We start from the raw sequence: 12,794 nt of genomic DNA, 5'->3' as shown, positions 1-12,794 counted from the left end.
AAAAAAAGTAACCTTTTAGCTTTATTTCACTTATAGTACTATTCTACGGGTTTGACAGCCCAAGTTTGGATTCATATCAAAGGTCTAAATGATAAATTTGTATAGTGTCATACGTGATTCGTGGTTACTAAAAAAAGTATTTTCATATTTGGCCATGTGAGTGGGGGACCAATTTAGTGGCACTCTAATTTTTGTTTCTTTTGGCTTTTTAAAAACAATTTGATGACCTATTCAAGAACATGGTGGTCCACCATTAGCATGGAAGTTTATAGCTAGGTGTTATGCTAGCTTTAGTATGCCTATTTTCCCTTCCCCTTTGACATAGACAACAATATCAATAAATGGTACAAAAAAATATGTACAAATGCTACCATATATGTCTGTAAATGATGCACAATGGTGCACCAATTAATGACCATGTATAGATGTTGTTGTCCCTCTAGCAGGAAACTTAAATTGGTTTTTTCTCATGTTGAAACTTTAGTGTGGGAATCTTTCTTGTGGACATAAACTAGATAATGTCCTTTTGGTGGTCCTATGAATTTTATTAAGCCATTTTTTTTTCCCTTGGGTGTGTGTGTGTGTGTCTATATATATATATATATATATATATATATAAATAATATTATATCAATATATTTTATGTGTGATATTTTACATGATTTTCTTAATTATTGAGTATTAATATTTATGATAATTCATAAAATGCAATTAATTATATACTTAGGAGATTTGAGATGATTATCAACCACGTAATTATATGTGGATTAATTTAATTACTTAGTGCATTGAAATGCTAATACATTTTATCTAGCTAGGTATTTCTGATTCACCTTGAAATATGTAAATCAAGGTCCATGACTCTAGTGATTGTCTTCTCAATACAAGCCAACCTATCTACTACCCTTATCCCGAAATCATCAAAGTCATCAAGTCAAGGGGAAGCATTTATACTTTTTTTACTTAAAAATCATTTTATAATATTTATTGCATTAAAAGTACAAATTTTGATTTCTTTTTTATCTTTCCGAAAATCATTTTATATATGATGATAGAAAATTCAGATTCTTCTTGCGTAATTCAGTTTACTCAGACAATGAAGGTCCAATGGCCCAAATTGGGCTTTTCCAAGCCCACGAAGATCGAATTCCCACAGTGCCGGTCCTCTTTGTTGAGCGACTTCATTGGTTAGGGAAACAAAAAGTAACTTAACTTCTCAACAGGAGAGATCATTCTAACTTGATTACAAGTACTTCACAAGCAGTAGCATGTTTTGAAAATTATCAAATCTCAGCATATACTTTCATCACACTCCAGAATAACCTAGCCAAATGTTTGAGGGCTAATGATGATATTTATGAGACGCATAAGATAGCAAAAAAAAGTCATTATAATAGCCCATCTGATATTTTATATATATATATATATATGAAAACAGGTTTCCTCTTCAATAAAAACTAATCCAATGTGTTCTGATATGCCCCCAAATACTAGCTAGGCATGACAATGGAGGGCGGGCCAAAAAACTAACCTACAACCATCTATAAACTAGACTAACGGCTTTGGACATAACAAAGCCGATGCTAATTAACCAACTCATGGCTTACTTTGGATTGCAGCACTAGTGCAAGGATGAAGCCGCAATAAAAAAGAGAGGGTGCCTTAACGATTTAGAAAAGTTGTAAACACCAGGACAACTATATCTAGGCTCCTCTTCTACGCTTTCCTGACACCTTTGATGAGCTTGTTGCCTTTCCTCTAGAGCTTTCGACAACCTTTGCAGTATCAGTGGAGACGTCCTTCGCATCCTCACCTCCTTTCAACTTGCCAAATTTCAACTTGCCACTGCCATTGGCATTAGACTTCTCACCACTTTTTGGCGCTTTACCCTTGCCACTAAAGGTGCCCTTGGGGTTTTCTTCTTGTCTTGACTTATTACTCTTCGTTGAGCCATATTTGGACTTGTAAGTTCTCAATGAGGTAGAGCTCTCCTCCTTCGATTTGTTAATCTTGGGTGTGGCTCTGTCATCCTTCTTGGATTTACTCGAACTTTTTGGGGTAGCATCCTTCAATTTTCCGACACCATCGTCATCATCAGACTGTTCAGGATCCTTTTTGGATTTGCCTTCAGCTTTACTAGCATCCTTGGACTTGTGATCAGATTTTGTTCCTGCCACTTTCGATTTGCTGGAGGAAGAACTTCCAACCCTACCAATCAGATATTTTCAACATTCAGAAACCAACCAAATAAGAAGATGACCATTGATCCCGGGTAAGTATACTCACCTTTTATGTGAGGTATCCAATTTGCCATGGTTAGTTGACTGATCAGAATTTGCTTTCAGTTTCTTCTTGAGGGGCCTGGTAAAAAATCCAAGGATGTTAATGAACAAGCAAAAAATAAACAGCAAGCCAGAAAAGACACCAAGAAGAACCAAGACTAAGGAAATACAATACAGAATTAAGAGAGCCACAATCCCAACGAGGTTATTTATCACTATCACAATAGTCTAACCATACAACACCACAAAATGATGATGTTTCAGGGAATGTAAATCAGGTATAGAACACAGGAAATCATTCACTGATATTCACACACAGGCATGTAGACCATCCCTGTTCAACAGTCAGCAACATAAAAATCAAGAGCTCCCAAGTGCCACTTGCAAAAAAGTTAAAACCAGCATTTAAGCGTAAAGATCTACACATAAGCCATAATAAAACACTTTCAACTATCAAGGTACAAGACAAGATTAATTAATTAAAGAAAACAGAGAAAGTAATGTCCAATGAAGTACAATTCTCAGTGGCCATAACTTGTCTACCTCGTCTTTAATTGCACAAAATCAGAAGACAATAACAAGTCTACTAAGAAGTAAGAACCACAAGAGAAAAAAAAATACATGATCAGTTTTTTATGAAATTATGAACCACAAGACGTTTTATGAAAGAAAGAATTCTGTTTGGGTTGCACCCCCTTGGTGCCTGGTTATAAAAATTTTCTATTAAAAAAAAGAAAAGAAAGATGTTTTATCCAAAACTATGACCTTTTCCTAGGCAACAAATTCTTAGTCACACCAACTCAGGCCCAGGAAAGCTATTATATCCAAAAAATGGGGGAAATAATAAACAAAGAACAAATTTCAGTGATAGCACTTACATTTCAGCTGAAGCATCAGGACTTGGATGATCAGCTTTCTCTTCCTGTCAACATAACATATTAGCACTCAAAGTTTATCAGCATAAGATATAAAATACAGAACAAACTAACAGCAGCAATAAACAAGACAAGGCAGCCACGAACCCCATCAGATCCAGATAAATCTGAAATGATCACCCATTTCTCTCTATTCAGATATAGTTCTTCTACATCACCATCATGGTATGCAACCTACAGGAGAAGGATATCAACACAGAATCTAGCTGGGATTCAATTTATATACACAGAAATTCATGCTGCAAGGCCAACACAAGTATAAGCCTTAATAATTTCTAAAGCATAGAGAAAAAGAGAGGGGGAGGGGGAATTCGCACCCATGACCAATGTCTCACCTTATGCTTTTTCTTAACAGAATCAAAAGAATCAATGACTCCTTCATAATACCTGCAAGATGAAATAGGTAAGATGGATCAATATGCATTGAACATTTTGATTTCATGCCCACAACCGAATCCCATGACGACTCAACTTTCAAGGCACGCGACTGTTAGAAAGGAACATTGACATCCTTAACGGTTAGGGAAATTCAGTTGTCACTATATCAACAGTTCAACACTAAAGAAGGAAGGAATGTTTGTTGCAACAAAAGTAAATCATAGTTTATAAAGCACATGATGGCGTGAGTAACTTATGAACAGAAACAGTTTTTCCTTTCCTGCTCCTTAAATGTTGGTCTCACTTTATATCATACGGAGTTAAAACAACAAATAAGCATTAGGAGTACCGAAATTTACATGGCATACTTCATTCTGATACACATCACGAACTTCCAGTGAGAATTCTAAAACATGGACAGTAAGGGTGAGGAACAATGAGAAGAAAACAATGAGCAAGATGGAGTCAAAGAAGATAATAGTAAAATACACATAATAAATCACCAAAAAGTAATTGAACCAAGGAAATTGTGTTGCACCTCAAATATACATGTTAACACAGATTCTATTGCTACAGGAAGGGATTGTCTGTATAGTTCGTCCCCTTATGTTGCAAGAAATAATGTCAAACATTACTTAACATAGAATATAGGAAGCAAAAACTATAAGATTACTACTTACGCTTTGTCCAAAGGCCACCAGACCTTGATCTTCTTACCAATCAACTCCTCACCAGAATCCACATCACCAAGTTCCTGACACAGCATTCATTAAATATGAAATTGGTCAGTAAGTACACAAACCAAACAAATTGTAGCATATGAAACATGGTATCTCGAAGCGGGGCGTAACATAGAGGTCACGGGTTCAATTCCTGAAAACAGCCCCTCTACATACTACGTGGGGGTAGGGTCTGCATACATCATACTTGTCCCTGACATGCCCACTGTAGGAGCCTTGTGCAAAGAGTTGGTTACTTTTTTACAAAATAGAATGAATAAACTTCAGCAATTAAGAAGCTAGTACGATATAAATTAATCACATAAGCGCGTGCACGTACACACACAAGAGAAGAAAAAAAAAAGACGAATTAAAAAGTCGGAAGAGAAAAATATAGAAATTTGTATGATGTAAGCACAACTCTACAAAGCAGCATCAGATTTTAAAAGCGCAAACGGGAGACTGTTTGGGAAGATAAGGGGAGCAAAAACAGATTTTGAAAAAAGGAATGTCAGTGGGGAGTTCAAAGAGTTCATTAAACCAAGAGAGCACAAAGTTTAGTTGACCATGCTCATCGGCTAACTAGCCAAATCCTATCACCACAGCAATGATTGAAACTTAAACCTAAGATTACTGAGATGGTGATAAAACTGCTCTCCAAAACAGTATTGCTGCAGGTGCCACTACTGGAACTATTTTTGAAGTGCAAGAATTTTATGATCTATATCAAATAACAACTGGGAAACAAACATGGAAGGGACCAGGAAACAGTATGATTTAGCTCTAGAATTCTATGATCTATTTCAAGCACAGCATTCACAAACAGCCAAAGTCATAATTCTGGTAAACTCACATGACATCTTTGAGCATACATACTCACACATATCAGTATAGAAAAGAAAAACACTCTGCCACGGTGCCACCAAGATTGCAAACCTTTTCTTTCCCCGGGGTGCGCTTCCTTTTGGAATTTGTGTTTGTACTCTCCTTAAGGAGACGTTCAGTTGACTTCAGAGAAGAAACCTGAATAAAGAAAATCATCAACAATCCTGCCACTTGTTGGACTTTGCAAGAAAACTTATCGCAATAATAAGATCAAGAATCATATAATATATAAAGTCCATGTGTGCATACTTCATCATCTCTGGTTGAACCCTTTTCCAAAACTGCTTTGGCCCTCCTTTTCTTACTTCCCGACTGAATAGGAGTCAACCCTTCCCCAATTTTACCCAGAGCGTCTATCTTCTTAGCAGGATGTTCAAGTGGTTTAGCCTCAGACTCATTTGTTGTGCCACTTCCCTTCTTAGGTGCATCTTCCATGAGTGGTGATTCAGCCTCTTTAGAGGATACCTTACGCAACTTCTTCCCAGAACGCCTATGATGTTTATTCCCTGTGTCACTAGCTCCTTCAGATGCCTTTTTAGGCACATCCTCAGCAGGCACATAGCCTTTATTCTCCTTGGATCTCCCAGTCTTTCTAGAACGGCTTTCATCAGCAATGCTACCACTGGGTGAAGAAGAAAATGCATTTATGGTTTCACGCTCTACAACCTTTGGAGAGGATAGTTGGTCATCAATCACTTTTTCATTTTCTAAAGGCAAAACTGGATCAGCAGATAGATTCTTGCTAGGTTCACAGGATATATCCATGTCCTGACTTCTATGGTCTGGAAAATCCTTAGCTTCCTTCTCACCAGTAGCTTGAGAAATCTCAGAATGTTCTGCGGCTTCTGCCAATTTAAACGAAGAGTTAGGCTTCCTCCCTTTTCTCTTGCTAGCTTGCTCTCGATTATGTCCCAGGCTGACTTCCTTCTCTACATCCATGCCCCCAGGTCCATCATCAATCGACTCATCAATAGCTTTTGGCTGATCTATTTGCTGGGTAACCTCCTGCTTCTCTGAGGAATCAGGATCATCTAATGACTTGTCTTCGCCTGTTTGTGGAATACCATTTTCCTCGACAGGCTTGGAAGCCGAGTCATTTGTAGGACCACTTTGCTCAACAGATGGTGCTACTATTTCTCTCTCTTCATTAGCCTGATCAAAACATGGTAAATCAGCTACTTATTGGGGTTAAATCTCGAAACCAATACAAATATACACACAAAAAAAGAAGTTCAGAAAGACGTGCCTGCTGTGCATCATCCAATGACTCCTTCATCATCTTGCCCTCACCAGCCTGTATTAAGTTACACAACCAAACAAAAAGGATTCTTAAATTTACGTGAAGCTTGAAATAAACAAGAAGATCAAAGAATAAAAACTATCAACATTGGAAAGTGTCACCACCAGTGCAAAAGTTAACTGAGTCGTCACCGCTATAGGTCATAAAAGGAAAGAGTATAACAATTGGAAGCTTTATTTGCCCCACTTATACTCCTAGCCAACAGCAACATAGACAATGATGAGCTATATTGCAAACAACACTTCTATAGCCTCACAATAAAAACACAACCTAAAACATCTAAAATGATGCCCTAAAATATATAGTTTAGTAATAATACCCAATTTCAAGCATCATATACAAAAGTCCACAAAAGTTCAAGCAGAGATTAAGAAAAATAAGTTGATTTCCACTCAACAAAAAAGGGATAAATGTTCCAAATACACTCACACGAGAGAGGTAAAATGGTGGCCGAGGCAGAGAGTAAATAACTTAGTGCCACTAACAATGCACTAGCGAAGAGGAGTTAAATGGTTAGCATCTTTAGGTGAGATAGGACATAAACTAGATAAGAGCAGCTCACCGTATGTTCATCAGCATCATGGGCATCCTTCAGGTCATCTCCAGATATCTCTTCACATATAGAAGTGACCACTTTACTATAATCATCGAAAGAAATGCCCAAGGTTTTCACTGCTTGTATCAGATATGGTTTAAGCTTGCTAGAAGAGCTTTTGAGCACCTTCTCTCCAAGCTTCCGAGCAATAGGCAGAACCTCCTGGAAAACAAATACAATCATCACAAAATTGATTTAGGGAGACAGAAACACAAAGAATATGACAACTTACCTCATTGTTCCTTAAGCTAGCCAATATTGGAGATAATAGGTCCATACTGATTTCTTCACTTTCTTCTAGGACGAGACTCATAATGATCTCCATCGATGAGAACACATTTCCCGGATGGTAGTCTCTGGAAAATGAACAAACAAATTACTGCCTCAACTTTTAGAAAGCAATTATTTACCCTCACACAAATCTTATATTGCCACCATAACACAAAATTATCCAGGGGAAGGACAGCTTCCAGCCTTACACAACCCCCCCCCCCCCCCCCCCAAAAAAAAAAAAATGTCGAAGCCTTGTACAAGGCACCCGAGTTGTTTACCTTTCTTTTTCTATAGGGTGATAGCAATTTTAAAAACTCTGAAAATCCCATCCCCAATCCACCTTCATTTCAGCACCAATATCGGCAGTCAAATAAAAAATATTAGGCTTCTAAGCAAAGGAACTCATAACCTAAATAAGCAATCAACAACTACACAATGACTAGGGCCAAGAAAACAACTCATGGCAAAGCAAAGTCTTAAGTTGCAAAAGAAAAAGGTGCGCAAAGGAAAATGTCAATCCAGCACATAATCATTAATCATGACATCAATAAGGGAATTAAATTCAATGTAGATATTAGACCATACCTGATTGATTTTAGGAAATTCTGGAACATCTCAACAATCAGCTCATCACATTCGAGATCAAGCATCACGACACATGACCTCACCTTTGCCACAGTTTCAAGAATTGAGGTCCTCTTGTCATATGATCGACTAGATTTGTCAGATAGGTTTTCGAACGATGACACAATAAGCTGAAACACCTCCTGCACAAACATCAAAATAGAAGAGTGAGAAAACTTAAAATCCAATACAGAGAAGGGTTAGAATTGTAATCGGCTTTACGTGCCAATTACCTTCATTTGCTCATCCTCATACGGAGCTTCGGGTGCTGTTATTCGAGTTATCTCACTAATGCATGAAGCAACAGAAACTTTGACATCAATATCTGGATGCTGAAATAGTTTATCGGCAATCAATGCTGTCAATGATGGTGCAAGTGCCTTTTGCATTGATTCCCCAGGGGACTGCTCAACCTTAGCTAGGCATTTCTCAACTTGCTATATCCAGGTAAGGAAAAAAACTCAATTAAACATTGCTAATGGCCAAATAACCTCAATGTTATAATTTTGACATTCTAAACCAACAAAACACAAATGATAAAACATCAAACACAAAAATTAATCCAGGTTCTCACAGCTCAGCAGATGCATGCGAGTCTTAGCATTCCATTGAGAACAGAACATATACATAGAAAACTTGCCAATGAAACAAAATGAGAAGCACGTGTAAACAAGCTCAATTTCAAGAATAGATTCCAGAGCATAACTGGATTCCTAATGGGAATTTTAACGAAAATTTCCAGCTAACAAATAGTACAGCTTCAATACATCCAAGGGAAACTTCTATAATGGGATGTGGTATCTTATGTGGATAATCTATCTTGGTTAACTACAAGTCTTTCTAGATAAGAAAAACGTTATTCTATAACATCGTTTGGCTATAAGATGAATGTTCAACAAGAGAACCATCTCCCCATCAGATTTGGAAACAAGGCTATTGATGTGGTTCTGAATTCTAGAACAACTTGCAATTTCAGCCTCGGTTTCCATCAAACTAGACAAGAATACTTATTTCTCTTTCCTCTTCTTTGTGTTTCTAACACACACTTTTGGAGTATGACACACATTCGGTGACCAGAGAATAAGAGACAGTAAAAATACATTTAGTTTCGTACAAATGAGATTTTACAAGTGGGAAAGGAGACGGATCAATTAGATCAAGATATATTCCTACACATTTTAGTTTCGTAAAAAAATGACTGTGATATTGCTATCAAATAACGATTTACTAATTAGCATTAATAACATTTCTTAAATGGTAATAGAGTAAGATTGATTTCACAATAGTCCAAATCATATCGGCACTGACAGGAAATGGCCACGATGTCAATATCAAATAACTATTAAGCATTAATAGAAATTCTGAAATAGAGGTAAAAGTGGCCCGTTATTAATGAAAAACATTGCAGAACATGCAACGTTACATATCATTGACAACGTTGGGAGGCAGCAATTATTCTAGGTTAGGTCGCGACAGTTCGAAAACATTGTTCTTGAACTGTTTCCATTAGGGACAACCTGCATGACCTAAGTTTCACATACTGAAAACCCGACGTATTTGGACCCATACATGCAGAACATAAACCGAGTTCAATGATGAAAATGTCCCAAAGGATATTTGAAATCAGAAAAATAAAATTTAGCTATCAAATTCCAATTTGATTGAAGTTGGAGGATTAATATATGAGAAAAGGAGGGCCAAAATTAACCTCTCAAGTTCCGATGCAACCGCAAAAATAAAAGCTTACTGACCAGCACTCAGGCATTTTACATTCTAGCTAAGAAAATAAGACTAATAAATTAGGAGGAAAATAATTACGTCCAAAAAGGCAAAGGGGAAAAATGGGTCTGTACCAGGAAATCATTAAGAAATCTATCAAAATAAGTAAGTTTCTTTTCCAAAAACAGAATTTTTGCATTCCTTCAATTATTTCAGACTCCAAAATATCCACCCAAACCAATCGACCTAAAATTATATGCATTCCCTGGTCACTAACTATCAAGCTTTAAACATTGACAAATTCAAATGCTGCAACAAAATAATATCAACCAATGGAATAGTTGTGTTGCCTATTAAGAAATGTCTTGTCCATTAGACATTGACACCAAATATCATCTAGGTTTTATTTAGTACATGAATATTCAGGATAATCTCAATTAGATCATCGACAGGTGCCAAATAAGCTAGCTACCGATATGGACAATAATTAAATAACAACTCTAGATTATTGCCCCGTAATTAATTGATAAAACCTCGGACACACATATTACAAATTTGCGCGCGAAAGCTGCCAAATTGCATAAGAAAAAACGATAACCCTGTCTCGGACATGCACATTACAAATTTGCGTGCAAAAGCCGCCAAATTACGTAAGAAAAAACAATAACTCTGTGTAAACTTCTTTGAACAATCACTTGATAAATTGGACAGAAAGGCAGGAAAAGTCGTGCATATACGCGTTATATATACTCCAACCTGCCTCCGACCATTTGATAAACCCTAAGCACACATGTATAATACAAACGACGCATAGACACACAATGGATTAGCATAACCATTATCACCAACTTTCCATGGACTGAGGCAAACAAGGACCCCAATAACATAACAAAGATCATATAAACATCACCAATATGAGATAAATTTAATCAGAAACCAGTCATATCTAACAAAAATGCCAAGCCTTCATCATGCATCCAATATATACAACAGCAAAAAAAGAATTGAAGATTAACGAATAGGGCTCACATCGAGTAGTGCAAGGAGTTCGTCAACGGAAGAAGGAGGGTCAACTAATCGATTTCCAGCTTCCAATAGCTGCTGCTCTAGCTCTTCGTCCGCAGAAGTAGCCATCGTTTCTCTTAGTTCCTCCCTTTGTCTCTCTGTGTGTCCGTTTGTCTGTAGATCCTTCGAAATCTCACAGCCTAGGTTCGTCTCCGCACCATTGAAAACACAAGCCCAGTCGAAAACGGTGAATCTATGACGATAGAACCATGTTTAGAGAGAGAGCACGGGTTAGGGTTTTTTTAGAGAGAGAAAGGGAGCGAGTGTGTTTTTTTTTTTTTTTTTTTTGAAATATGCTTGCATATATGAATTAATTTATGGAATTCAGAAAAAATCAAAATTATTTTTTGTGTCTCCATTTAAGGGAGAATCCAGCGAAGACACAGACACGTACCTGTATGGTTCATGAATTTGAGTTAATTTTTATTTTTAAATCCGATTGAGGATTGCATGGGAACGCGCGGCGTGGAGGTCCCTCTGACCGCTCGATTTGAAATACTGAATTTCGTCTTTTAATTTTTTTCCTTTTTAATTTTTTTTTAAATACCGCTGAGAATTTTATTTTATTTTTATATTGGTATCATGTATATTTTGGTAGTAACCATTTTAGCACAAGTAGGGTGCCAAAAAAATAAACAAATTTCGCCTTTGTTGGCAAGGAATTAAATTTGGATTTATGGGATATATATCCTATATATAGAATTGAGGGCCCTAAATTTGGATCATTTCATGTGGACCATCGAATTGAATTTTTAAAATCCAATGATTTACAATTTGTATTGACGTTAGTCCGATACAATTAATATCTCATTTTGACGAAATTCTACTCACCTCAACAAAAAAACAATATTAAATGTAATGTTTTAAATGGAATTGAGAAGATGTCAACTTGAAATTTACGATATATGAAATTAAAGTCTATTTATAATAATAATCCGTCAACCAATTTATTAAACAACTCATTACGTAATGTCCGATTACTCAAATTATTCATATCGTCATATCAAATGTCAAAATAATAAACTTATATTGTAATTAAAAAAAATTTGACATTATGAAACTTCAGAATAAATACACAAATTATTGTTTAAAAAATCAATACCCTGCCACACAATGGCCTTTTCTTTTATTAAAGCTGAAATTTGGATTTATTTTAAAAAACCTGTTTTGTCAAAAATATAAGTGAAATTATAATATAGAGAAGGGAGAAGTAACGATTTAGCCCCACTTTTAAAAATGGGTCAACTAAGCTCCTCAATTTATTTTCGTGTCAAAGAAGCCCTCCAACTTTGAACAGTGCACCACGTTTGCCCTTCTCTCCCATTCTCTATTAAAATTTGTTGACATTGCAGTTAGTGAATGACATGTAATTTTTTTTTTTAATTTTCTGATAGTTCACAAGTGTTCCAATGTGTCATTGATCAATTAATCGATAACACGTGGCATTAAATTTCTACCTGATTAAATTCAGATACGGGGGAGATAAATTCAATCAGTTTCAGAATGTCATGTAATCTATATCAGAAAAGAAAGCCTAGTAGATAATACAAAGTCTTTCAATTATAATTCAAAAACAGATAATACAATACAAATCTCCATAAGTTTCAATACAAATTTAAGAGACAGAAAAGTGAGAGATGAGAGAAGAATAGTACCTAAAAAAGTGAGAGTTGAGAGATTTACAATTGATTGACCGAAGAAGAAAGAAGAAGAATGGTGACACATCTCAAGCTCTGTTTTTAGGATTCTCAAGAAAAGTTTTTCTATTTATTTGTTTTTATTTTTGTAAAAAAAGTTCAATTTTACACCTATTTTTATTATTTTTACTCAAACTAAAGTGATGTCAACAAATTAAAGCCATGTCAAACAGAAAATGTAACAGAAGGACAAACATGATCCACAGTTTAAAGTAAGAGAGTTTATTTGACACGAAAATAAATTGGGAGGCTTAGTTAATCAATTTTTAAAAGTACAGAAGCTAAATCATTACTTGTCCTATAGAAAAAGAAGAGTGAGGTG

General features: G+C 36.0%; 1 protein-coding gene across 1 annotated transcript; it reads right to left on the bottom strand.

The window, feature by feature from the left end:
• Positions 1-1,423: 1,423 nt before the first annotated feature.
• LOC120005655 lies at positions 1,424-11,075 on the bottom strand. The gene is made up of 14 exons (XM_038855419.1): positions 10,740-11,075; positions 8,225-8,428; positions 7,953-8,134; positions 7,327-7,450; positions 7,062-7,256; positions 6,446-6,493; positions 5,449-6,351; positions 5,251-5,337; positions 4,276-4,349; positions 3,553-3,604; positions 3,305-3,391; positions 3,161-3,204; positions 2,287-2,361; positions 1,424-2,208 (listed from the first exon to the last, which is right to left on the bottom strand). Exons 1-14 carry the CDS (start codon positions 10,842-10,844, stop codon positions 1,704-1,706), a joined length of 2,685 nt encoding a protein of 894 aa, XP_038711347.1. The 5' UTR covers positions 10,845-11,075; the 3' UTR covers positions 1,424-1,703.
• Positions 11,076-12,794: the final 1,719 nt, after the last annotated feature.

The sequence above is a fragment of the Tripterygium wilfordii genome, chromosome 9 (genome assembly GCF_013401445.1).
Source record: "Tripterygium wilfordii isolate XIE 37 chromosome 9, ASM1340144v1, whole genome shotgun sequence".
Lineage (NCBI taxonomy): Eukaryota > Viridiplantae > Streptophyta > Magnoliopsida > Celastrales > Celastraceae > Tripterygium > Tripterygium wilfordii.
This window is presented reverse-complemented; position numbering and strand designations above follow the sequence as displayed.